At 41.2% G+C, this 23,795-nt stretch overlaps 11 protein-coding genes across 12 annotated transcripts; 10 read left to right on the plus strand and 1 right to left on the minus strand.

Annotated features, from left to right (window-relative positions):
* The first annotated feature begins 106 nt into the window (after positions 1-106).
* BCIN_02g03670 (hypothetical protein) lies at positions 107-1,397 on the plus strand. The gene is made up of 4 exons (XM_001553753.2): positions 107-410; positions 463-550; positions 603-895; positions 954-1,397. Exons 1-4 carry the CDS (start codon positions 337-339, stop codon positions 1,309-1,311), a joined length of 813 nt encoding a protein of 270 aa, XP_001553803.2. The 5' UTR covers positions 107-336; the 3' UTR covers positions 1,312-1,397.
* A 392-nt stretch (positions 1,398-1,789) lies between these two features.
* Positions 1,790-2,537, plus strand: BCIN_02g03680 (hypothetical protein). The gene has a single exon (XM_024691263.1). The coding sequence runs from the start codon at positions 1,993-1,995 to the stop codon at positions 2,395-2,397; it is 405 nt and encodes a 134-aa protein (XP_024547033.1). The 5' UTR covers positions 1,790-1,992; the 3' UTR covers positions 2,398-2,537.
* A 1,021-nt stretch (positions 2,538-3,558) lies between these two features.
* BCIN_02g03690 (hypothetical protein) lies at positions 3,559-4,154 on the plus strand. Its single transcript, XM_001553752.2, has 3 exons — positions 3,559-3,602; positions 3,721-3,909; positions 3,965-4,154. The coding sequence occupies exons 1-3, from the start codon at positions 3,567-3,569 to the stop codon at positions 4,061-4,063; spliced, it is 324 nt and encodes a 107-aa protein (XP_001553802.1). The 5' UTR covers positions 3,559-3,566; the 3' UTR covers positions 4,064-4,154.
* A 550-nt stretch (positions 4,155-4,704) lies between these two features.
* On the plus strand, positions 4,705-6,044 carry BCIN_02g03700 (hypothetical protein). Its single transcript, XM_001553751.2, has 3 exons — positions 4,705-5,034; positions 5,088-5,648; positions 5,784-6,044. Exons 1-3 carry the CDS (start codon positions 4,858-4,860, stop codon positions 5,859-5,861), a joined length of 816 nt encoding a protein of 271 aa, XP_001553801.2. The 5' UTR covers positions 4,705-4,857; the 3' UTR covers positions 5,862-6,044.
* A 172-nt stretch (positions 6,045-6,216) lies between these two features.
* On the plus strand, positions 6,217-7,705 carry BCIN_02g03710 (hypothetical protein). The gene is made up of 2 exons (XM_024691264.1): positions 6,217-6,676; positions 6,760-7,705. Exons 1-2 carry the CDS (start codon positions 6,509-6,511, stop codon positions 7,471-7,473), a joined length of 882 nt encoding a protein of 293 aa, XP_024547034.1. The 5' UTR covers positions 6,217-6,508; the 3' UTR covers positions 7,474-7,705.
* A 1,512-nt stretch (positions 7,706-9,217) lies between these two features.
* Positions 9,218-9,895, plus strand: BCIN_02g03720 (hypothetical protein). The gene has a single exon (XM_024691265.1). It carries the CDS (start codon positions 9,334-9,336, stop codon positions 9,766-9,768), a length of 435 nt encoding a protein of 144 aa, XP_024547035.1. The 5' UTR covers positions 9,218-9,333; the 3' UTR covers positions 9,769-9,895.
* Positions 9,896-10,106: 211 nt separating this feature from the next.
* BCIN_02g03730 (hypothetical protein) lies at positions 10,107-11,621 on the plus strand. The gene is made up of 2 exons (XM_024691266.1): positions 10,107-10,454; positions 10,512-11,621. The coding sequence occupies exon 2, from the start codon at positions 10,604-10,606 to the stop codon at positions 11,450-11,452; it is 849 nt and encodes a 282-aa protein (XP_024547036.1). The 5' UTR covers positions 10,107-10,454; positions 10,512-10,603; the 3' UTR covers positions 11,453-11,621.
* A 598-nt stretch (positions 11,622-12,219) lies between these two features.
* BCIN_02g03740 (hypothetical protein) lies at positions 12,220-13,598 on the plus strand. Of its 2 annotated transcripts, none has more exons than XM_024691267.1 (3): positions 12,220-12,465; positions 12,550-12,814; positions 12,947-13,598. In XM_024691267.1, exons 1-3 carry the CDS (start codon positions 12,371-12,373, stop codon positions 13,502-13,504), a joined length of 918 nt encoding a protein of 305 aa, XP_024547037.1. In that variant the 5' UTR covers positions 12,220-12,370; the 3' UTR covers positions 13,505-13,598. The 2 variants fall into 2 exon arrangements, with proteins under 2 accessions (XP_024547037.1, XP_024547038.1); XM_024691268.1 differs by having other exon boundaries at positions 12,550-12,697.
* A 165-nt stretch (positions 13,599-13,763) lies between these two features.
* Positions 13,764-15,087, plus strand: BCIN_02g03750 (hypothetical protein). The gene is made up of 2 exons (XM_024691269.1): positions 13,764-14,051; positions 14,114-15,087. The coding sequence occupies exons 1-2, from the start codon at positions 13,926-13,928 to the stop codon at positions 15,008-15,010; spliced, it is 1,023 nt and encodes a 340-aa protein (XP_024547039.1). The 5' UTR covers positions 13,764-13,925; the 3' UTR covers positions 15,011-15,087.
* An 871-nt stretch (positions 15,088-15,958) lies between these two features.
* On the plus strand, positions 15,959-18,120 carry BCIN_02g03760 (hypothetical protein). Its single transcript, XM_024691270.1, has 3 exons — positions 15,959-16,398; positions 16,455-17,414; positions 17,470-18,120. The coding sequence occupies exons 1-3, from the start codon at positions 16,111-16,113 to the stop codon at positions 17,644-17,646; spliced, it is 1,425 nt and encodes a 474-aa protein (XP_024547040.1). The 5' UTR covers positions 15,959-16,110; the 3' UTR covers positions 17,647-18,120.
* A 2,589-nt stretch (positions 18,121-20,709) lies between these two features.
* Positions 20,710-23,544, minus strand: BCIN_02g03770 (hypothetical protein). The gene is made up of 2 exons (XM_024691271.1): positions 21,307-23,544; positions 20,710-21,202 (listed from the first exon to the last, which is right to left on the minus strand). The coding sequence occupies exons 1-2, from the start codon at positions 23,272-23,274 to the stop codon at positions 20,993-20,995; spliced, it is 2,178 nt and encodes a 725-aa protein (XP_024547041.1). The 5' UTR covers positions 23,275-23,544; the 3' UTR covers positions 20,710-20,992.
* Positions 23,545-23,795: the final 251 nt, after the last annotated feature.

The following is a 23,795-nucleotide window of genomic DNA, read 5'->3' on the forward strand; positions in this document are numbered from 1 at the left end:
TTTCTGACAAAGTAATCCGAGATATACCACGCACAGGTGCAGTGCGACAGCTAATGACCAATAGGAAGCTACAATGTAACATGGGGCTGGTGTGGGGTAGATAATTGACCCCGCGTATCTTATCTACCCCTCTCTCTACATCTGGCAGAATCACTTCATGGGCGTACGGAATGCATTTGTGGTGTTATTGTATTACCAGCTCCCCCGCGCTGTTGCTCACGACTCCTGCTGGAACTTCAGATAGATCATAAAGTCCTCCTTCAACCTTCTCAGCGAAACACATCTACTGTCTATACAATCCCTAGAACTCGCTTCGAACCACAGCTTTGAGTTAAAATGGCAAGCAGCACGGCAGTCACCAGAGATTATGGAAAGAGAACGGCGATTGTTACGGGATCTGCAAGGGGAATGTGAGGTCTCAGAAGCTCCTCCGGAAGTTTCAATCAGTTAACAGATAAATAGTGGCAAGGCCATTGCAATTAGGCTGGCTGAGGACGGCTTTGACGTTTGTATAAATGATATTCCTGCAAATCAAGCGGGCATCGACGAGGTTGGTATTCGAGAAACTCTTGATGCTCTGCACAATACTAAGCGATTTAAAGGTGGTTAAAGAGATCCAGGGCATGGGTCGAGCATCCTACGGGCACACCGCAGATGTGTCCAAGCTCTCTGAGGTCGAAGGTCTAATTGAGGCTTCAGTCAAGAATCTAGGAAACTTGAACGTCATGATTGCAAATGCCGGAATTGCACAGGTTAAGTCGCTATTATCACTATCCGAGGATGAAGTTCGGAGGATGTTCGACGTCAATGTCTTTGGGATTTTCAATTGCTACAGCGCTGCTGCAAAGCAGATGATTAAACAAGGTGGAGGTGGAAAGATAATTGGTGCTGCTAGGTATGTTCAAAGCAAACGGAAACTAAACCACCTGATTATTTGTTGAGCAAATTCCTAGTATCGTTGCTTTCAAGCCATTCGCCATGCTTTCCCACTACAGTGCTTCAAAGTTTGCCGTGAGAGGTTTCACTCAAGCTTTTGCTATGGAAATGGCAGAACATAAGATCACTGTCAATGGGTATGCGCCGGGCATAGTTGGAACTGCCATGTGGGATTTGATTGACGAGGAACTGGGAAAGACAAAAGGTGTTGAAAGAGGAGCGACAATCAAGAAGTATACTGATGAACTTATCTTACTTGGAAGAACGAGCGTTCCAACAGATGTTGCAAAATGTGTTAGTTATCTGGCAAGTCCAGATAGTGACTATATGACAGGGCAGACGTTGATTATTGATGGTGGAATTGTCATGAGTTAATGATCAGAAGCGCTGTATCTATTTTCTCTCCATAATAACTATTATATATTACTTGTTACGACTGTATAAATGAACAAGTATTCCCACTTTATAGTCCTTCAAGGTTTTTCCAATTGACGATCCCCCAGTATACCAACTGAATACAACGAATAATGTTCTTATAGTATTCTTTGATCTTAGAATTTCATAAAGTTACTCAGGCCATAGATAAACCAAGTTGTATGGGACAACAGATTTATGTACTATAGATAGGTTTAGGTCAAAATTGGAAAGTTCTTTGTGGATGTGTACAGCAACTAGTGCCCCAGAGTTCACCAAATCATTCTCTTCAAATCACTGGCAACCGTATTCACTACCAGAGAGTGGTTCGAGAAAACTATGGCAAATCTAATAAGACATTAGAAGATTGGGATGAGATGTTACTTAATGGGAGTAGTGAATTTGAGCTGCAGTACAGTAGCCTCGAATGTCGAAGAACGGGGTATAAAAGTACATGGCAAGTTACTTAGAAAAAACACAAACTTTCACCAAAACATCATTTTGATTCACAGAACTCGACGTTTTTAATACAAAGATTGGACTTCCGGAAATTGGTGGGCTTTCATCCACTTCTCGTATTTCATCTGGTATAAAATCAATTTCCAGTCAGAACTCACCATAATCACCATCCAAGACGAAAATATGCTGAAGCTTCCTCTCTTCGTAGAACCTGATCTATCCAAACCAAACCCATCCAAACGTAAGAGAGATCAGCTCGAAACTAGCACGGCAATGGCATCGCTCGAAGATCAATTGATTATGCCCGAGAGTAGCGAGTCGACACCAGAAACACCAGAAAACGTAAAGCTATCAGACCGCGATAAGGCTAGACAAAAAAGACAGGAGATACGAGTGAGAAAAAAGAATGAGGCTCTGTTAGTTGTGTATGGGATCGTGAACACGGAAACGGAGCAAACGGAAGCGGATGAAAAATATGGAATGTATCTTTGTGCCGACCCGAGTCCGTTGAGGAAATGTTGGACTCTGGTTGAGGAGGACAGAAAAACAAGAACTGAGGGTAGTGGTGAGACCGGGGCTAGTAATTGAAATCCTTTGGAGGATCTTATGGGTGCGGTAGATTCGGCGGTTAGGGCTGGAGATGGATTTCGAGGACACAGATGAGAAGATTGATGATGTGGTTGGGGTATAGCAAGGCATAGGCTGGCACAAAAGATAAGAATTACTCAATTTGAGAAGCATTTCAAGCTTTGTTCAAGACTTAGATAGTTCATGGATGTGCTGTGCTTGATATGTTTGCTAATGGAAATCGACCTTTTGTGACGGAAATAAATATGCATAGGTAGCTATCTACCCATCGACTCATACGTATCTCTTCACGGTTTATATAGTTTTCTCGGAGTATTCTTATTATATCTATATCTAAGATTCATATATCTTTGAAGACTTGTAAACACTCGAATTTCTTTCATCGCTGCAGAAATTGAGCACTTCGTCTGCAGTTTTCTCAGTTTTGGGGGTTCTGTTCATTCTCATGTCAACATTTGTTGCCGGCTCTGATGGGCTTTACTGGTCTATAGTGGTATTCAATAGACGCTCGGAAGCTTTGATGAAGTGTGATGCATGAGCTTAGGTGGGTTTGTTTTGAGACGTTGGACAATAATTTGTGTAAGTGAGCTGTTTGAAATCGAGCTAGACCTGAGACCCACCCGGTCCCATAAAGACTTTCAATTGTATGCTAAGCCTTTGGAGAATCTACAAAATACAAGATACACGTCATGAAATCACTGGATAGTGAAGGATTACCCTTCAACATGCTGTAGACTCTAATCCTCGAACCGCAGTAACCAAGCAGGAACCAAAGCTTTCCAATGGCAGGGGCAAGGAGCGCCGGTCTACCGGAACAATAGCGACAAGAATTCCACATTATGTCATTTCTTTCATTGACTCTATACTATATTAATTCCATAGGCACGACACTAGACCTGTCGGTGTGTATACTAGATCAATAAGCGAAAACATTTTTTCCCACTAATGTTGTCTAGCCCCTTGAAAAAGCTCCAATAACCGAACTCTTGGTGATACTAATTAACTAGACTGGCCAAGTCTTATCACTTCAAGTAAAAGAGTGATATATATTAAACCCTTGTTTCCCATTTTCTTGAAGACCTTCAGATTTCTACTTCACAATCATTTCCGATAGTAGTTTCGCATTCATCAATACACAATTACGAAAAGCGAAGAAGCGGAGGGCAGAGATGACGTTCAATTGGGTAGATGATACCAACGAGGCAGTAAGTTACTCGAGCCTTTCATGTTTCCCCTTTCATCTGTCTTTCGCTAGCTTCCATGGAAGCTGGTAAAAGTCTTACTATCTCATTGAAGCAAAGCGACTAACAGAAGACGAACTAGGTCGCCGCCGGCGAGCTGCCAGACCTCGCAAGCGACGCAATCAATCTCAATAATTCCTTCAATGATGTAACGGACTTTCAGGTTAACATCAGTGGAATGATAGATTGTGGAATCAGCTTACTCAAATGTTTATTCTACAAGAAATTCGGAATTCAAAACATGGGTAGAGAGATGGCCGCAAAAGAAAAGGTAAGCTTTTTATGACAAAAAATAGCCACGCATAATGAAACTGACAGTGTAATAGGTTGCGGAACTTGAGGCACAAGAAGCGAAATCATCGCCAGATGATGGAAAGTGGAGAGTAAAGACCCAATCTCCGTTGAGGAACGTCATTTTGGCATAAAAAATACGGAGAGGAGAGAATATGGAGAGAATATGGAGAGAATGTGGAAAGAATTCACAAGGCCACGGATGAGAATTCATTGAAAATGGTACCGGATAAAGAGATGGAATTGGAGATGTGAATATACGGTTACAATGTGTATTATCAGTGATTTTATCACATTCTACGACGCATTCCAGGCCACCTTATTAGTCAGATAGCGGAATTTGGTCCATACTTTCTTCATTTTCTGTTTGAGTCTCAGTAAGCATCTGCTGTGATTTAAGAAAACCGTACCTTGAGCTTTTAGAAGACTTTTGAAATCATAGCCGTATACTCACTGACATTGATTTGTAGAACATTCCTTAATACTGAATCATGAATATGGTTTCATAAAGCCGTTCCATATATATGATTATTTGCTTCATACGGTCTCATAACATAAATTGCCTACCAATAAGTTGTAGATATGCAGCTCCTTGACCACTCAAGTAGAAAGGTTTACGAATTCCAGCTGGTAGGGTTGAGTGTTAATGTGCCGCTTCACATCTACCTGTACATATTCAAATTTTTCATTACGTGAATCAAATCATAAATAGACATAAGATAATTCACTAACAAGCCAAAGTTTTGAAATCAAAGATTTTAAAAGAAAAGTATCAGGCCACTGAGTTTCTACTTTCAAACAACTAATTACAATAACTTACCACAGCTGATTAGTAGATCAAAAATCTACATCGCAACAACTACCACTATATCTAACGCAGATATATTCATCCGTTACCACTAACCCACCAAATAAAAGCTTTACACCCATGTCTTTAATTTTAGCGAACTTGTTACCACCAATGACCAAATCTTGGGCTGACGAAGCCAACGACGAATTCGAAGAGCAATCCATCGATGATCTAGCAACTATAAACTTTGTTGATACATCTAAATTTGACAGAGACACAGTCATGGGAGAAGCATATGATTTCAGAGATTATGAGGTAAGAATGATCCACAAACTGTTTGAATGCGCCTTTAACGTTTGATGACCCAGACTCTTGATTTCTCTGACGACGAATATGCAATCGATTCCTACGACTATGCATTGAAATTCGAAAAAGTGTCGAATGATGATAGCGCCGCTGTAGTCACTACTCCTGATGAGACACTCTTGCCCAAGAACAGAAAGAAATTAGGTGCAGCCATGACATCTAGACTTCCTAGAGCAGTATCTTCCTCTGCCGAAGAATCTTACTCGGACACATTTCTCGATACCATTCCTGAAGACGAAGAACCGCAGGATCAAGATCATAGCCAAACTACCGCAGTCACAGAGATTACTCTTGATAACTGGCAGGGCGATGCCTCTGTTGAAGTGGTCAATCGTGACCCAAGTATCGATTCAAATCAAAGCATTCCTGAACTGGATGGCATGAATTTCTGGGACACTGAGTCGTGCTACAGTTGTGATACCGAGATCGAGGTGGTTGAGGAAGAGGTTCAAATTGACCACCCATTGATGGGAAAAGATGTCGTTCGCATTCAGAAGTCCTTCACAACAGTAAAGGCTAGCGACTATGAAGCTCATCCTTCAAGAGTCTTCTATCGTAGCACGGTAAGTCTGCATCTTTCTTGACTTCGTAAACTAAATTCACGTATTCCATTGCCTTAGTTTTTCACAACAATCCATTCCCATCATTTCACCTGAAGACTCGCCCTGATACATAGTACTGATACTCTGGTTTTATAGGAACCAACAACTTGGGGTTGGACACCATCAAACTTAAGATACTGTTTGACAGTCATCCGCGAAGTAGAATCTGGATGATATATTTAGGCTGTGTACATGGAAGATGGTATGTGACGAGAAGCCTTTTTGTCTGGCGCAGTTATTTTCACCGTTGGAGTTAGAGATGAACTCCAGTTAAGTATTTCTGATTAATAAGTACAAAGGCCAATTTTCAAGTTCCTTAGAATTGGGAGACAGTAACACAGAGACAGAACGACGGCATGGTGAAGTTAGGATCTTAGGTGAAGATGGATATAGTTAGTTTTATGATTTTCGAGAAAGTCTGTAATTTGAGAAATTCCCATTATCATCTGCTCCTTCCTAGCTGATAACGATCATTGCAATTCCTCTTAGCTTATTATCTCATCTCCTGCAGATTGACCGTAACAATATCGCGCGTACGTACGGTGGTGACTTTCATTCACTATTTTTCATTTTTGTAGATTTAAAAGCTGGACACTAATGTGCGCTTACGGTTTTGACTGTTATTGCGGTGTTTACGGTTTTTTATTACCAATGTACCAATATCATCACCTTGAATGTACGAAATGTTTCTTCATATATAAGCTACTTTCCCACCCTCGAACAATTCCAAAAAATTCATTCATTCTCAGTTTCTATCCACAAAACTCCAGGCGCAAACAATTTAGAAACAAACCACATTCAAAAAAGAACATACCAATCAAATGTTCGCACCTCAAATCTTGCGCGCTATTGGATGGCGCACTGTCGCAAATACAGACTACGATGGCGCAGTTCTTGTTGGAGGTTTAGAAAATGAACTCAGACATTTTGGGGATCCAGATGAAGAACACGACTCTTGGTCCTACCCTGAACCAGTAAAACCATGTCCAGTAAGTTAATTCTTTTAAAGATGTTTGGAAGAGCCGATTGGTCTCATTCTTGATCACAAGCTAACTAATCTCGCAACAAATAGTATACCCACGAAGGCGCAAGAGCTATTGCAGCAGAAGAAAAGAAGAAGAAACAAGAAAAGCTCAGAGCTGCTCGTAGATCCTCAATCTTAGGGATCTCTAATTATGAAAACAACGCGAACTATGTCGACCTTGATAAGGCAGTTGGAAAGATTGAGGAAGACGAGGAAGAGGGCTATACAGTCGAGGGCAGTGATGAACCACTTGAATTCTGTGATGATTGGTTTTCAAGACCTTTACAGCAAGAAGATGGTGCATGTGGAACAAAATCTGGCAATGTTTTGAAGCATCCCAGTCTTTTTCAGGGACAAACCATTGAAGAAGAAAAAGATGCTGATATCTACGAATGGGATGCAGTAAAATTGGCGACCGAATTGAGCCAAGACTCGGGCGCTCGCACATATGAAGAGGATGCTGATAGTGATTTTGATTCTGCTGTCGAAGATAGCTTCGTATTGATGGCTACCGAGGAAGCTATGGTTTCATCAAATGAAACTTGCAAAGGAGGTAGCTCTTGTGGATGCGACTCCGGGTTTGTCAAGATCGACGATACAAACACAATGCATGGCTTGAATGGAATTGAAAAGACGGGTTGTTCGGCTCGGACTGTCATTGCGGCTCAACCAGGACTTTGGCGATCAATGATTGCTTGCAGACCTTTTGAAAGATCACGTCGTCCACATATCATTAGACCGGGAAGCTGGCAAGCGGTCTAAGTATTTCGGCGAATTTGTGAGAATCGAAGAGACTTCGAACTTTGAGGCCAGATATGGCACTCAGAAACATGCTCGTTATCATAAGTCTATATCCTCTTTCCAAGAAGATTAGACTATGAGCTTCTCACCAAGATCTACCTAATCCTGAGCCAATAGCTGGGTGGCTCCTAATCGTATTTGCAATTTGAATTTAATCTAATCATTTAGCATTCAGGATGAGAGCGAGAGACCAAAAAGTAATAATTATACTGAATAAAAACAGATCTATTCAATATTCGAGAATCATAACTGTGAAACTTCTGATATTGACTGTTATAGTGATACCTTTTGTAAATTGACAATGATCTAATGGTTGCCTATGACAGAAAAGTAGACTAAAACTATACCAACCAGTCTACTTCAGATGGATTTCTTCATGAAAGCCTCATTATGTCTTCCTTGGTCAATTAGATTCAAAGAACTGCTTCATCAAACTTGGTGAGGATAAATAGTCAAAATATGGGGTTGAACACTAGGACGTCACGAAAATCTTTGCACACGTGATTGTCAGATTAAGTTTTAAATAGTTCCAGTCTAGCTCAGTGATTAGTACTCATTAGCTCTATCAGAAAGTCAGCCCGAATAGTATACAAGCTCCAATACCAAACAAAAAGGGCTTTCAGAGGTATTCTCAACTGTAAAAATTTCAAACAAACTCTCGTAATCAGTCAATCATATCCTTGAAACGAGAAATTGATCCTCAACGAATTCCACAACCACTGATGAGAATATGGCTATAGATAAAGAGCCTGAATCTATGACCAAGTCATCTGGCTATGTTGTTGAAACGAAACTCAAGGAAGAATATGCTGAGCGCGAATATAGGCACAGCGAAGTTTCATCGAAGACGTTACGTAGAGCCGTTATGCTGCTACTTTGATTGATACTTCCAACTACTATCGTATCCCAAAGAAGGAAGTGAGTCTGGAGATGGTTAGATGCCGTTTTCTTATTAGCCAGGATTCCCACATGTTTGAAGATTGTTACTGCGAATGGTGTGACGGAACACCGAAAGCCGGAGAGCAAGGCAGCGGAAAAGTGAGAAGAAAATTTGGATGTGGGGGAAAGTATGTCAAGGATACTTATTAGGCGAGAGAGATTAATAAAGTGAAGAGAGTGAGTAAACTCAAGCTTAACAGGACTAGGAGATGGGCGTTCACTCCTACCTTCAGTAGAAGTTACATTCTTTTAGACGGGGTATTACAATAGGATTGATGGAATTTCCAGTAAATTGGGTAGCACAGCTAGTTTTGAAGGAAGGTATCGTGGGAAAATTGGGGCAAATTAATCCAAGGGGAGGCATCCTTTAGCTTAGGACAATTTAAAAATATACATAACTTCGTACTGGCACATCATAGACTTGCAACATATATGATAAGGAGTTTGAATCATAGATAGGTTTACGGGGATGTATTGAGATATGTGTGCTCATGCTTTCTCAATATCCCATAAATTATGACAATTGATCGATGTCGTGTGAAGACACCCGACTAGATCATCAATACCACAAACTAAATCTCAGACTAGATAGAACAACTTTAGCTCGTATTATAAATAAGTTATACTGTGGTGATAGCAAATAGTGAACTAACCCCTAGTGTTAAATGGTCATCGACTAGAAAGACTACCTAGCTAGCCGTAGATGACCCCACCAAGCATAGACTTAATAATGCTAGATATATAAGAAGCTGGTAGTATTCTTCAAGATAGTCTTCAATAGATAGTTCATTGATCAAATTATTTGCAAATTTCTCCCACCACGACAATTCGAAGAAACCGCCAAAGCACAAGTCAGACTCATACTTGAACTCGAAATCGAAAATGGATCGAACCAATGCGACAGAGATAGAGAAGCTCAGAGAGCAGCAAACAATATTACATAACATCATAGAAGAGCTAAAAGCAGAGATACAAAATCAAAATCCTCTAGAATCTCCATGCGACGCAACCTCAATTCCGCCTTCGACATCCAACACAACCGGCAGAACACCACTCCCATCGGCGCCAATCAAGTCCTTAACTTCCAAAAAATGCGGAGAAACACTACCATTACCAGCTTCAGTCCCCAAAGCGCGCCCCTCGAGAAACTTCCTAATAAAAAATACTTTGCTCGCTCGCAATAGAAGGCTTCTACGCTACGGGATCACAATAAGCGTTCATTTAGCAACTGCAAAAGAGAAGTCACTGAGGCATCGATGCCATAAATTCAGCCCACTTCGATGGTCGCAAAGATACGCTGAGCTACATGAACTTTGATGGCATGAAAAGTTGCTTGGAGGAGTGGTTGGTGTGAGAGTGCACCGCGTGATGCAAATTGGATGATAGTTTTCTACAAAATTCATGTTGGATAAAAGAACTTCAAGGAAGATATTGGGTGATGGCATAAGGCACAGATATAAAAAAATGGAAATTTTATTCTAGGATATTTCGGATTGTAATGATGCTCATGGATTAAGCCAGTAGGATAGGAAATTGAGAATTTTAAACTTCAATTCACTCCATTAATCTTTCCTCCAAACACATAGTGTATTGACTTTTGACTTTCATATGGCTTGTTACTTTGGTGTCTTTGTGGTGCTGTTTTCAATAATATTGTTATGAATTTTCCAATCCCTTCATAAATACCACAAACTATGTCTTGCATCAATCCAAGCAATCATTTCCATCATGTGAATAAAGCATTATTCTCAAAATATAAGACTACAGAAAGAATCTTGTTCATCATAAAGAGGGATCTAACTCCACCGACTTGGAGCAGGATATCACAGGGATGATTTACAGACTACAATTAACCTCTCCATATTCACTCCATTATCAAGCGAGAATTATTTGAATAAACATATTGATTCTCGCACAAACCCCTCAATATTCTCTTTTAAACTCTCCTGAATCCTCGAAGTAGCAAAACCCACAAAATCAACAAGACGGCTGGCGAACATAAGGTGCAAAAACTACCCACTAATGAAATCGTCGTCGTATTATGCTAACAAGTTTGACAGATAACTTGGTTGTCTTATGCTGCCAGTTAAGGACAACAAACTGAACTTTCTTGAAGAAAACCCGATAATTTACCAGAGCCTTCCTTTGAATCATGTCGCACAACGATCGCAACAATTCCAGTATCAATCCAGAACTATCACTCGAACCATCTCTTGAGCAATCAAACGTCGAAGATCCAACGGCAGAAGTTGAGGCAGCCAATGATAATCAAGTTTTGAATACAAATGAGGGCTATGGTCAGATAGAAGTGGAAGCGCATGATTTTGGTAGCGTTGGAGGAGCTTTTGGAAATATCTTGGGTATCAATTTGATGGATATTTCCGAGTTTATGGGCAACGACGATTCCATTCTCAACATGGATCCCATTCGTGACTCCGACTCCATTTTCAACATGGATCCCATTCGTGACACCGACTCCATTTTCAATAACGATTTCATCATGTCTTCATCAGATCGCAACGAAGTTTATGAAGATAAGGTAACATCGCAGTCCGAGTATGTTGACGAGGAATATATGGATATGAGAGACAGTTTGAGGGTTACTGAAGATGTGGCGCCATTACTTCTTCGCTCACCATCATCGCCACCATCATACTCACCACCTCCAACACCAGTCTTGAAACTCTTGCCAATGTTCACTCTAAGTCCTGGAATCTCTTCAGCCTCAGAGATGCCATTTTTCGATGATCCAACTCGTTACGCAACCAGGATCAACGCTAGAAAGGTTCGCATGCATGACACACGTTTTACGCGCGCGGAAGAAACATTAAGAGAATTGCCAGGCATATGGTGGCGACGGATCTCAAAAGTTCCATCATCTCTCCGAAGATGCTGGACTCCATATGATATCTTTGATGAGTATTTGGAGAATACATTGGTAGCGGTAAATGATTATGGTGCGGAGGCTGACGTCGGTACACAAATGGATGTCAGAAAGTGATTGAAATACTGGTAATTTCATAGGAAATCTCGTTCGTACAAGACATGGATTGGGTGGGGGACTTATTTGATTGTTTTTCATCAGCATTCATCACATGTATCCGGAGGCCATTTTTGTACTAGTCGAATAGCAGCTCAATGGACCCACTTTAACTCGCTTAATGATTTCATCCCCTTATCTGACGACGTGCAGTTTGATCAAGTTACCATCAACCCGAAAATGGGTATTGAATTTGCACAATTTCGCTCGAGAATCAAGTAAAGTTGAAGAAAGTTCTTCTAATACGTGTCACACAACATCCTTCCAACAATCTGAAAGGCCTGTACGAGGATATCTTGCTGACAAATCTACGCATCAAATTGGGAGAGTTCAATAACTGTAGACCTACATGTATTGCCAATATCAAAGTTCCTGGTACCAATGATACCAGTTGAATTCTACTGCATATCAACCAAGCTAGGTAGATCGTGATGGCCAAATGTATCGAAGTTCTCTACAGCACAAAATATAACCGGATCCAATGCTTGATTGCCCAGAGTTTACTGTACAACAAATCGATATCTAATCCAACACGGCTTCTCGACAATGCTTTTATGTTAGCCAAGTCATTTTATTGGTACATCACTCCAACTCATTAACAACAAATACGGCAGGAGCATGATGTCCAGGTTATGGTGGATAAATAGCCTTGAAAGAGCAACAACCTTCCATCGTCATTGCCAAAAGCTCGACAGTTGGAATTTTATGTACAGATCTCAGATTTTCAAGCCAAATCTTCTTAGTTACCAAGAGTAATATTATCCTATTTACATCACTAATTACTGTTAAGTTTTCGAGCTTCAACTTTTTTTAGTACAACTCATCCACCATTTATTAAGAGCAACCGAAAAGCGCAGAGTACTACCAGTCTAGTAAAATATGTCGCGTTATGGTTTCATTCGCCGTCAGCATGTTCCCAAGGAAGATCGAGCGCTACCTCATTCATACAGTCCAAACGAAGTGCCGTCACCATGGTGGGCTCCTCTTGTGATATTGAAACGTCTAGAATTAAAATGGTTTCGCCGTTTTTGTCCGAGACGTTCTAATTCGATTTCCAGCAACGAACCCAATGTGCCGAACGAATCGGGAGGACAAGAGAGGGCAATCGAAGACAATCTAAACTTGCAGTCGACAATTAGCACCGGTCAAAGCTATGACTTATCGTCCGACGACGACAATAACACGTTGAATCACTTCAACTCGATAGTAAGTCCGACTTCAGACGGTCTATTCAAGACGGAAAACGCTACAAGTGCAGGTGGCATCTTAGCTGGAGACAATACAGAAAATTCAAATAATGATCCCCATGTTCGGCAAAGTTTGGTAGGTACAATGTTCAAATGCTTTCATAATGCTCAATAGTATGAGCTGGTAGATGGAGTGGAAACTTTGGAGCTCTGAAATAACTTTCATGCTTGAGTTTTCGATAGAATTCTGGACTAACTGATAATGCAGAACAAAATTACGGATCCAGTAAAGCACGCAAATCCTGCAATTCGAGGGGGAGTAAATGTGACAGGCAAAATCAGCGGAGCAAATGAAAATCGTTTTATCTCGATTTCTCTTCGATTCAGAACTGTAAGAGGAAGTAAATTCAGCGATGAAGAGTTCACAGCCGAAAGACCCACTAAAAACTGGGTGAGCCGTTTCAAAGATTCTCAGAAGGGAATCAACCCTCATCGAAGACAGAAGCACAAGGCAAAATCTAAAAAAGATAACGCTGGAAAGCGTGTCTGGAGAAAGTTGCAATTTAGAGATCTGGGGATGGAACTGTCATATGCGGAGGTGAAGATAGCAGAGGGGAAGCCACGAAATCATTTGGCCGCGGATTCGAGAATTGGTAATACGAGGAAGCCTAGGCCAGGTTACTCTAACCTACGATATTGCTTGACGTATCTCAAGCAGGCTCAAGATACAGTGTCTGACTTTGGAAATTCGTGGACATGTGATCATAAGCAGTGGTCTTCTCGTTGGAGTACAGTACGCGCTGCAGCTTTGTGCCTTGGAGTTTGAGTTGCAGTTTCAAGGATATTCATGATCAGTTGTGCATGTACACAAAGCGAATTATGCAGTTTTAAACTTAAATATTAGCTCAATCAACCAGCGAGTTACAGTTTTCATGTTCTTGTCTATGACTTGTAGTGCTTAAAAGTTTGATGCCATTTGCTATTGTCTTTTACCTTCCTCGGGGCCAGTGAACTCTGATGAGAATCACCGGTACGGTCAAGTTCTTCAAAAATTGTGTTCCTGCTATTAATACATGAAAGCCGTAGCCACTTCTATAGAGCCGTACAGTGAGCAACGATATTACCTATATCTAGCTGCTTAACTCTGAGGTTCAAGAGACCTTGTTAGCTTCACAGCTCCCCCTTCTAACCGACCAAATTATTTAAGAGAAAAGGCAATTATTACTCAAGATTTTTATATTTGATCGATGTCCCATAATACTGAGTTGGAAGCTGAGTGGGTAGATAGAGAAATTGCAAAACTCAAACAACTGATCGCAAAGGAGGAGAATGAGATGAGAGACGACGCGCGTCTGTCGCAAGTTTCAAATTCGGTAAGCAAAAAAAACGTGCCCTCATAATTCATTATTGTGGATCTATATTGATTATTTACTAGATTGGCAGAACGCAATCACCGAGAAATTTCCTGACCTCAATTTCACTACCGCGACCGCGCCAAGCACATATACTAGCAGCATCAGAAACATCAGAATCACCACAGCAAATAGCCAGATCAAACTCATCTCAAATGCCAGACATTCTTGGACAATGGGGGAGTCTAGAAACGTACAGCAGATTCAACTTTGAAGCTCTTCAGCATGCCCTCAAGCAGGCTCTCACTGGCGGTCAAAGAAACAATGCCAGCACATGTGCAGGTCAAGTGGAATCAACAGCAGAAATGGAGGCGAATGATCAAGAGTCTGAGTTGGAAGCTGCCTTTCTGAAAGACTCCGATGAAGAAATTGAAGATGACGGCGAGGATGGAGACGAAGACTGGGATGAATATTTCGATTGTGAAGAGAAGTTGAGCGACAAGGATTACTTTTTCTACGACGGAGTTCTCCAAGAGGAATTATCTGGCTACCAAAACAACCAGACAGGGCGAAGTTCTGGAGGAGACGAGTCTAAGTTTGCAGTGCATCTATTCAGCAATCCACTGCAATCGCTTGAAGACCGGGAGAATAGTGTTGATGTTGGTCGGCCTAACTCAACCAAGCCAAACAAGCCACCAAATAAACTATCCAGAACCTGGGTCACACGCTTTCTGGCCAAGAAACATAAAAGCAGACCACACCGCAAGCCTAGGGGACCTGGCAGATATATATATCCATCCAGCGGGGATGCATTATTTCTACTCATGAAAGGAATCAACGTAAATGGTGCACGACCAACTAGAGGAGATACCGAGCTATTGCGACATCAGAGACATCGTAAAGCAGGTCAGTATGTCTCGTTTTCTAGTCCATTGAGATACTGCTGGAGTTATATATCATGTAAAGAAGAAGCTGGTTAAATGCTTGGTTTCAGTTCTAAGGGTTCGGGCAGCAGGTTGTTAAGCCATGGGTATGTGGCTGCGTTTTAGAATATACAAAGGTTGAGGTGTGGGTCTGTTTTTGTCTAGACACAAAGAATGTATATTTGAGATACTTGTACACTTAGAGATAGTTTGGAAGAGGTATTTTTAAATTCTTTAATGTCTGATACAAATGAAACATTCGAAATCACTAGGAAATCTCTAGTAAATCCAAAGAAACTATCTACAAAGCCTCGTGATCTGAAACTCGATAATAATGATCATATCTGAAAAGCACAGTGACAATCAGTTCACGGAGAAAAAAAGCCATTGTGAGTCTAAGGGGACCATACTTCGAAACGAGCCAAGCAAAGCTAATTTAGTGAAGAAAGATAGCATGAATAAAACAGACGAACTTCCAATCGAATCTACTAAGAAGTTGTCACAATCTGGTAAATCTAGACGGGAGCTATGAGTCTCAGTGATACTAAAATGTCTGATACAGTCCATGATTCAAGCATGAATGATATCACAACGAAGAAATACCTTGGAGAGAAAGCGAAAATAAAGAGGAGAGTGGATCAGAGACTATACATTTTTACATGAAAGAATTGAACTCAGGATTATTTAAAGATTGGATGAATGGCAGGAGCTAATTCGAGTGGATTTCATTTATATGGGGGCTCTCCAATGGTCTCAAATTTAGTCTAATTGCCTTCTCAAGAGCTAAAAGTCACAATTATAATTTAATTAGATATAAATCGATCTGTCTAATGAGACTAATGTTTCGAATTAAAAGCGCTTGATAGTTGAGATTTTTTGATTTTTGACAGAATTCCACCAGGTCAGGGGGTCATTTGTCATCTCACAAAGAAAATCGATGATGTATGAGATGAACTATCCTTCAATAAAGTTTATTAATCACTGTCATAAAGGTGAATTTCTTGAGTTTTTGAGAGAGGAGAATTTTTTCCATCCTTAGCTAGTAGATTGAGCCTGCATCAGTTCTATCTTCATTGGATGTCCACCGTCAAAAGTAATTCCGCTTCCACTCCCTCAAAAATCTCTTTGTGATCAACTTTAGAATTTCTCAAAAAGCCATGGAACTTTTTGATGATATCTGGGGAGAAAAGGGATTCTTGAATCTGTCAGAAGCAGACAACGATGATGAGTTCCACAACCTGTCAACAGAAAACCTCCTCGTTCTTCCAGAAGACAACACCAAGGAAGATGAGGAGTTTTCCATGATCTATGACGAAGATCAACCCTCTGAAAACGTTTGTTTCTCATATGGGAGAAAGGAAAGAGAGCAAGAGGCAAAAACTCTGTCGGTAGTGCCAATTGTTACAGAAGTCGAGGGGAGTGTTGGGAAAATTCAATTTTCTACTGTACAAAATACTTCCTGTTTTCACTTAACTTACAAGCAGCTAATGGTCTTAAGCAGACATCACTATCTTTGGCTCAATATCCTACTGTTGCTTCCTCTGGCATGTCACCACGATATGAACAGAATAATTCCACCTATGCAACATCATCGCCCCCTTTCAACATATTCACCGATACCATAAGACAACCAACTGTGCCCGAACGATCTTCTTCTTTATCGTTCTCTGGATTATTAGCTAGGGACAATAGGCATGAATACAAGCACAGGAAGAAGGTTCCATCTTCTACAATGAAATCGAGAACTTCCTACCCTGGCAGAGAGAAAAATAGCATTGATAAAATAATTGAAGAGTACCATAAGAAACATGCTGGAAAGTTGGGAGTCGGGCACGCCAATCCAAAACCACTAGCTTCTAAAGTCATTCAGAAGAAGCCAACTAGACGAAAGGGTCATAAATATTCAAGAAGTTGGGAAGGACATGTGGTAGAATGCCAAGATCAACGCAGTGGATCAAGAACATCTGAAACCCCTGAGGGATATCAGTTTGATTTTGATGAAAAAGCTCAGTTCCAGATGGCTGAAGAGGAAGATTCTTTCCAACAAGTGGGCCAAGCACAAAAACAGCATAAGAGTGTAAATTCTTTCCAGCAGATGGGTCAAATGGGACAGAAATCTCCAAAAACAACATCTTTCCAGCAAATGGGCCAGGCAATGGATAACCTATTCACGCAGGAAGTGCAACAGTTCAATTACAATTACCAATCCCTTCTGTCACCTCCAAGCATAAATGCCCAACAGCCAAGCCTTTCTTTCCAGCAACTGGGCCATACATATTATGATTGGAACTCATATCCCTTCAACTATACATCAGTTCTTGATGAACCCCACTCGCCGTTATTCCCAGAGAGAAACTTATGGATACCTCGAGAAGCCGACAATCTACCTAATCAGTCGCATTATGAATTTCAAATGCCTGCTGTTCAAACACAGGATTTTGAAACTCAGCAGAACACAACTGTAAGCACATATATAACTTGAGATCAGCAATCTCGCGACGACTAACTTCTTTTAGGCGATAGATGGAAATTATACAACCGCACTTCCTTTGTCTCTACACGAATCTTTCGGGTCTGAAAGAAGAAGTGGCCCATCCTCCGAGTCATCATGGGCCAGCCCTTCGTTTTCTCCATGGCAACCACAAACCGACTACACACATAGGCCAGAAAATATGCAAGGATGGGAAATATAGTTCATCTAACGTGGATGGCAGGTAGTCATCAATACAAGAAGACGAGATTTCTCAGAGAAGTTCTCGGATTTCAATCCAGGTCCAAATGTTACGCCACCAAGTTGTTTTCACCTTATCTACCAATACACAGCAGCCGACCAGATATCTCCAACCAAATTTCGTATTAGGAGTATCTTAGAAAAACAGGCAGCAGAAAAAAAGTTCCGGTCAGATGGGGTCAGATTCACGTCTTTCTCATTCCTTTTGATGACACCAGAAGACCTTTAGTGGTACCTTACGGTCATATTGCGTTGCTACTTCCAATTCGATGATTTGAAGTTTTACCGAGATTTCTGGTATGATATACTCTCGTGAAGTAAGGAATCGCGAGTTCTGGTTTATTGCTAGATGGAAGAGACCCCGCAGTCTTGAGGCCGGATTCCTGACATTTCAAGTAGATAGCGTTCTCAACCTTTCTGTAAATATTTCTCTGTAGAAGATGAAGCAAACTTGCGAATTTGCCTGCATACAGAATAAAGAAATGCTTCCATGATGAATTGTAGACCAAATTTACAAACTTTTTGACCGAGATTGGTGACGCCGATTGTGTAAAGTGTTCTCCAAGATAGATCAAAAATATTGCAAGATGGTGAACATCGATGTTTCCCGTCGTAAATATGGGGTACATGCAAGTTGCATCGAGCATATTGTAAACTTCCCCTAAATTAAACGTATCTGAAGTGGACTATTCTCTGATAGTGATCCATGTGACCACGTGATTATACAATAGTAATTATTCTTTGTATGGCGTCACATTTATGCATGATTTAAATTTCGAGCTTTTGATTAAGTTTTCTCATTGACGGGTTTCTTCTAACTGATAATGTAAAGAAATGTGGCTATTCATAGTGACGGAACCTCTTCTACACAAGCTTGATTATGTATTTGCTGTATAAGAAAAGCTGTAGGGTTTCTGATTTCATATTGCCCTAATCCCCCCCTACAAAACTAATGTTCCATGGTACTTAGATCTTTATTTGATAATACATAAGCTTTGAATTTCGAGAGAAATAACCTTGCTGTGCATCGATGTTAGTATTGAATCGCTGCCACTGGCCGTGACGGCTACTTTGTTACAAACATTCGAGAAAGGTGTCTGCATGGTTTGTGCCAAGAATTGAGCACTCGGGCGAAGCAAGACTTTATGATAAATCGTCGATTTTGAGTCAGGGCCGTCCCATCCTCTTCTAGCTTGACCCCTTGAAGAATCAACTAATCCTCACATCCGCGATTTTGATGAACTGTTGGATGCAGAATGCGTTGGTGTTGTAACAAGCACCCGGACTTCTGCAGAACATAAATCGACGCCCGAGTACACTAGCTTCTGCCCACTCACATCAGGTAGCCTGGGTTAGTTCTACCCTGTCGCTTCTATCGCTATGTATTGGAAAAATTGTTTTGATAAAATGAGACCGAACGAGAAATACTAGGCGTTTGTTTACGTGCCAGCGACCGTTTACAGAAATACGGAAGAGGATTTCGGAAGAGGATTTTGGAAGAGGGTTTCAGACGTGCAACAAAATGAAGACAATGTGGCATGGCGAACTATTGATACCGCAAGAAAAAGTGCTGATTTCCGTGAAAACGCTAAGATCTAGAAGAAATGACAAATAGAGTTGCTTGGTATATTCAAAACCTCTTTACATAATTTGATTTTTTTCGTATCAGATCCAGATTTGATAGCCTCGCAACGTTAGCGAGTGTAGGCAAGTAAACAGAGAGAATCGCGAACGAAGCATGACCTCATTCATCTAAATTTCTATTCCGAAGAGCCAGAATTTCACGAAAGATTTCCAACACAAATTAATCTCCTTGCATTAAGGTCCACCGGGTTGAAAACAGCTGCAGATACTAAAGAAATATAGGCGCACTCTCCACAAGAATTATCTTCATCTTCAAAACATAAAATCGATTAGTCATTCTCGATTAATAAAGAATAAAACCCTTCTATGGAGATAATTAACCTTGAGACCAATCATTCTATGACCGCAACAATATTCGACAATCTCAAGTTTCTGTTTTTCCTTAGCGAGAGAACAAAGGGGGCCCGGATATTCGTGTTTTTAAATTTCGAAGGCCGGATTTTTCAGACACCATTCACATGAATCGTGTCAAAATCCAGATATTCACTTCGTTGCTCGATTAGATATAATATACATCGCATACAGCTTAATCTAAGGAAACAGATGGTGTATGGGTACCAAAAGACCAAAGTCAAAATGTTCAATTTACTCTGCTATTTTCAATTAAATGAATTGCACTATCATCAAAAAACTATCATATCAACCATCGATATGAAAAATCTATATCTCAACACCCTTACTGATCAGACAATATAGAATGATCACTTTCCAATCAAGTGTTACGCGCGCACCAGTAGCCCGCCTAGATAACTGACTAGCTGTAAGCTTGAAGTGAGTGGCATCAATATGTATCAATCAGTAATCTAGATCCACTCCGACAATAGCATTTCTGTCCAAAAATACAACAATACCCTTTTATCGGCATTCAGGAGCCAGTTTAAAATCTTCTATAAAAGTCATCGAGTATTTCATCGGCCATTAATATTCACATCGACTGCTTGACCGCGTCAACCATCAATAAATACGCTAAAGCGGCAAAAGTCAACATATCAAAATGAGCAATGCCGAATTCTATAATAAAAACCCAGATGTTCAATGCTATGCGAAAGATGAAAGTTTATAAAAAAGTGAGGTGGTTGGTAAACGATCGAGACGATACGATCTAGTAATGTTTAGCGAGAACCTTCAAATCAGACTTTTTGCAAACCTCCCACCCGATGTTTGATAGGTGATGAGCTTTGCTGTGCGAAAGTAAAATTTGTTTCTGTGATAGCATTTGGTTAGTCTTGTTTTTAGTATTGATTCTCCAAGCACGCCTCTGTGTGGTTCATGCATAAGTAAAAATTTACACCTTGAGAATCCCAGCAAGCCAGAATATATAAATGTGTCATGTTTTGCATAAGACATAAACACTAATCAAAAAATAGAAGTATGAAAAGACTATCCTCGTTAATAAATACATTCTATTAAAATACCGCCAATTAAATGATTTATGATGCTATAGATCTTTAAATATAGATAGTATAAGTCTCGAGGACAATTGCGCCATTTGCTTCTTTCCATTTCTATCCATCCACATTATATTAGTATGTTTATACAGTAGTAGTACCGAGAACGCCGTCATAATTTATGCAAGAGATGACCCCCCCCCTCTCCTAGCTGTTCTCATAGATGCCTGTCGCCTTAATTTTGTCATATATACTCGAACAGTCTTCGACCCCTGCTCACAGGGTAAGGTCACTGTCACTTTGATTTTGACAACTCTCTGCAAAATCTCGACTCTCAAAAATACCGGACCTCTCTACGCCATCCCAAACTCCTACTCGTTCACATCCAAGCGGAACACGACAGTTGCTTCGGTCCGGTGCTGAACACGTCTTCCAAATCACTTCCTTGACCTCTCGGCCTACCTTTTCAAGGACGTCCACGGCCCACTATCGAATTTATATGTTAGTTTAGGCTACAAATAATATGAAAGACAATGTACGCTATCAGGTGAAAATAAATGAAAAGTGAGGAAATCGTGGGGAGTACATACGATAACATCCAAATGCTCATACTCCTCTATCACCTTCTGATGCACGATCTTCAGACACGGTTCTCTTCCTTTTTCAAATCTCTGGAGTAGCTTTCTTCCATCGACCAAATCGTCGGATCCCGACACCCATAATGCAAACGGGGGTACCTGCTCATTGTACCAAGCTCTACTCCTCTTAGGTTCTCTCTTTCCTTCATTCTCCAATGTCTCTAATCTGTCCTCCTCATCTTCCTGCATACTCTCCTCTTTCGTTGATAATATACACCCGTGCTTTGCAAAGCCATCCATCCCTAGCCACCACCGCATACTCTCCGCACTTACATACACAGGAGCGAATTGAAAACATCGATCTCGGGTTCCTTTATCCCATCTAGCATCACTCCATCTGAACAAAAGGTGGAATACATGATATCCTAGAGTACCAAAAATCTTTCCTGGAATAATCTTATGGAAGACCATCATATACGGAAGAAAAGCATGAATGCCAAAGATGATGCGAAAGAACGAAGGAGAAATCAGGCGCACGAATTTGAAATAACCCTTGTCGATAAGCGGTCCCGCATATGCGGCTGGGGCCAATGCACAAAATACGCTGATTTTTTCACCCAGTTCAGGCCGTTGCTCTTTTGCGAGCGCGACAAATGTTTGAGTTGTCCCTTGAGAGTGACCAATGAGGGCTAGTTTGGGGAAGCCAGTTTCGGATAAAACCCGAGAGGTAAGTGCTGGCAAATCCAGAACACCCATCTGTCGAATATTCCAAGACCACATGCGAGGATCAGCATAGTCAAGAAGTGTATGTTCTGGCGTGAATCCGCATCGATTGTTGCCGAGCCAAACGTCATAGCCTTGTTTGCATAGATAGAATGCCAGGGAGTGGTCATCATTGGTACAATAAGCACCAGATGATTGCAAGAGACCGTGAATCATTAGGACGGGATACTTTGATTGGCGATTATGATCTGAAGAAAGTGGTCGACTTGGGCCCCGACCAGTGAACAATTCTGGGCCCCGAGCCGCTCGTTGCTCCGCCGTCATGGGCGTATATTCGCTTGGGTCGTATACATGCCAAAGGACAATGACAAATCCATCTTCTGTCTGAACTTTTAGTTCCTCGACGTCTAGTCCCACCCTTCGTGCATAATATCCCACATCGCAAACCAGCGGATCTTTACCTCCCTCCGTTGGTACGAAATCCCCTTGCCCCGCATCATCTTCAATATCATTCACTTTTTCCTTGGATAATTTTTGGCGGTTCTTCTTCTTCCAACGATTTTCCTCTTCTTGCCTCTTCCTTTTTCGTAATTTCTCTTCTTCGTAGAATACCCGCCCTTGCCATGGATCCCTGAATGTAGCCTTACACCATAAATAACTAAAAATAGCTGGCACAGTCATAACTCCCGCTCCCATCATAATAGTTACCAGAACTGCACAGGTAATGAAAAAACTAGTAGTCCTGAATGTCCAACATTGTAAATTTCTTGTGAATGACGACGGGCCGTATAGCGGCAGAGGTGGGAATAAAGGATGTGTTTGCGAGGGTGGCATAGTCTTCTGAAGAGAGCCTTGGCCTGTTGTTTGCCCGTCGTTCCCTCCAACATCATGCGAATCTTTCGCTTTCTCGCCCGCTGCCAATCGATTCTCTTCGCCTACGATCTCTTCTGACCGTTCGACTTCACTAATCATGTTACCACCAACTCCTCTCGCCTGCCTCCTGAGTCCATTCAATCTCTCAGATTCCTCCAACGGAGGCCCAGGCAATCGACCTCCACCCTCCGTAACAACCACTGTATCTCTTGCCGTCAGATAGTCCGCTCTCATCGCTGTTCCAGCGCCATCATGATCGTCCTCAGGGTCGACATGAGAGAGCTTCGCAGCCTGGTCCGCATAGGCGGATTCGGGTTCCGGTTCGTTAGGCATGGCAGAATATCGTACGTACTCGAATTTCTTCGAATTGAACCTCGAAGTCATTCAAATTATTGGCTCGAGTGGAGCTCTCAAAATCATGGAAATCGACGATCCTTATATCCCCTGCCCCCGTCTCTCGTAATCTACAAACACCAACTCGAACAATTCAACCTACCAATTGAAACCCAGAGATGCGAGCAATGCCTTGCAAAACAATGGAGAGAAAGGAACAGGGAATAGCAAGTCGAAACAGAGAACAGCCTCACAAACGCAAAGAGAGAAATGCTCGTGAAACAAAAGGAGGAAATGCGATACCCTTACCTTTACAATTACAAAACGATGCGAAATTCATGTTTCTGAACCAACCGAGTACTCAATGAACCGTGCATGACCGATATGTGCATGAGTGGCTCGAGAGTTGGATAAGCAAAGTTATGTGGCGTTTGGATTGGCGTTTTGACATGTTGAAATAAAGCTTATGTTTTTGACAGGGGGTCAGTGCTCTTGGAGTTATCTCTTCGCATCGGGAGACGTTTGGAAATCATGACAGGAATCAATTTTCAAAACCATGGAGATGTTTGAAG

The sequence above is a fragment of the Botrytis cinerea genome, chromosome 2, assembly GCF_000143535.2.
Source record: "Botrytis cinerea B05.10 chromosome 2, complete sequence".
NCBI classification, from domain to species: Eukaryota; Fungi; Ascomycota; class Leotiomycetes; order Helotiales; family Sclerotiniaceae; genus Botrytis; species Botrytis cinerea.

Coding starts and splice junctions, on each gene's coding strand:
- BCIN_02g03670 (XM_001553753.2), top strand. CDS start 337: ATGGCAAGCAGCACGGCAGTCACCAGAGATTATGGAAAGAGAACGGCG. Junction 551..602: donor ATCAAGCGGGCATCGACGAG/GTTGGTATTCGA, acceptor AGCGATTTAAAG/GTGGTTAAAGAGATCCAGGG. Junction 896..953: donor AAGATAATTGGTGCTGCTAG/GTATGTTCAAAG, acceptor GCAAATTCCTAG/TATCGTTGCTTTCAAGCCAT.
- BCIN_02g03680 (XM_024691263.1), top strand. CDS start 1,993: ATGCTGAAGCTTCCTCTCTTCGTAGAACCTGATCTATCCAAACCAAAC.
- BCIN_02g03690 (XM_001553752.2), top strand. CDS start 3,567: ATGACGTTCAATTGGGTAGATGATACCAACGAGGCA. Junction 3,603..3,720: donor TAGATGATACCAACGAGGCA/GTAAGTTACTCG, acceptor AAGACGAACTAG/GTCGCCGCCGGCGAGCTGCC. Junction 3,910..3,964: donor AGATGGCCGCAAAAGAAAAG/GTAAGCTTTTTA, acceptor ACAGTGTAATAG/GTTGCGGAACTTGAGGCACA.
- BCIN_02g03700 (XM_001553751.2), top strand. CDS start 4,858: ATGTCTTTAATTTTAGCGAACTTGTTACCACCAATGACCAAATCTTGG. Junction 5,035..5,087: donor ATGATTTCAGAGATTATGAG/GTAAGAATGATC, acceptor TTGATGACCCAG/ACTCTTGATTTCTCTGACGA. Junction 5,649..5,783: donor GAGTCTTCTATCGTAGCACG/GTAAGTCTGCAT, acceptor CTGGTTTTATAG/GAACCAACAACTTGGGGTTG.
- BCIN_02g03710 (XM_024691264.1), top strand. CDS start 6,509: ATGTTCGCACCTCAAATCTTGCGCGCTATTGGATGGCGCACTGTCGCA. Junction 6,677..6,759: donor AACCAGTAAAACCATGTCCA/GTAAGTTAATTC, acceptor CGCAACAAATAG/TATACCCACGAAGGCGCAAG.
- BCIN_02g03720 (XM_024691265.1), top strand. CDS start 9,334: ATGGATCGAACCAATGCGACAGAGATAGAGAAGCTCAGAGAGCAGCAA.
- BCIN_02g03730 (XM_024691266.1), top strand. CDS start 10,604: ATGTCGCACAACGATCGCAACAATTCCAGTATCAATCCAGAACTATCA.
- BCIN_02g03740 (XM_024691267.1), top strand. CDS start 12,371: ATGTCGCGTTATGGTTTCATTCGCCGTCAGCATGTTCCCAAGGAAGAT. Junction 12,466..12,549: donor AACGAAGTGCCGTCACCATG/GTGGGCTCCTCT, acceptor TTCGATTTCCAG/CAACGAACCCAATGTGCCGA. Junction 12,815..12,946: donor CCCATGTTCGGCAAAGTTTG/GTAGGTACAATG, acceptor CTGATAATGCAG/AACAAAATTACGGATCCAGT.
- BCIN_02g03750 (XM_024691269.1), top strand. CDS start 13,926: ATGTCCCATAATACTGAGTTGGAAGCTGAGTGGGTAGATAGAGAAATT. Junction 14,052..14,113: donor TGTCGCAAGTTTCAAATTCG/GTAAGCAAAAAA, acceptor ATTATTTACTAG/ATTGGCAGAACGCAATCACC.
- BCIN_02g03760 (XM_024691270.1), top strand. CDS start 16,111: ATGGAACTTTTTGATGATATCTGGGGAGAAAAGGGATTCTTGAATCTG. Junction 16,399..16,454: donor GGAAAATTCAATTTTCTACT/GTACAAAATACT, acceptor GGTCTTAAGCAG/ACATCACTATCTTTGGCTCA. Junction 17,415..17,469: donor AAACTCAGCAGAACACAACT/GTAAGCACATAT, acceptor AACTTCTTTTAG/GCGATAGATGGAAATTATAC.
- BCIN_02g03770 (XM_024691271.1), bottom strand. CDS start 23,274: ATGACTTCGAGGTTCAATTCGAAGAAATTCGAGTACGTACGATATTCT. Junction 21,203..21,306: donor ATGAGCATTTGGATGTTATC/GTATGTACTCCC, acceptor TAAATTCGATAG/TGGGCCGTGGACGTCCTTGA.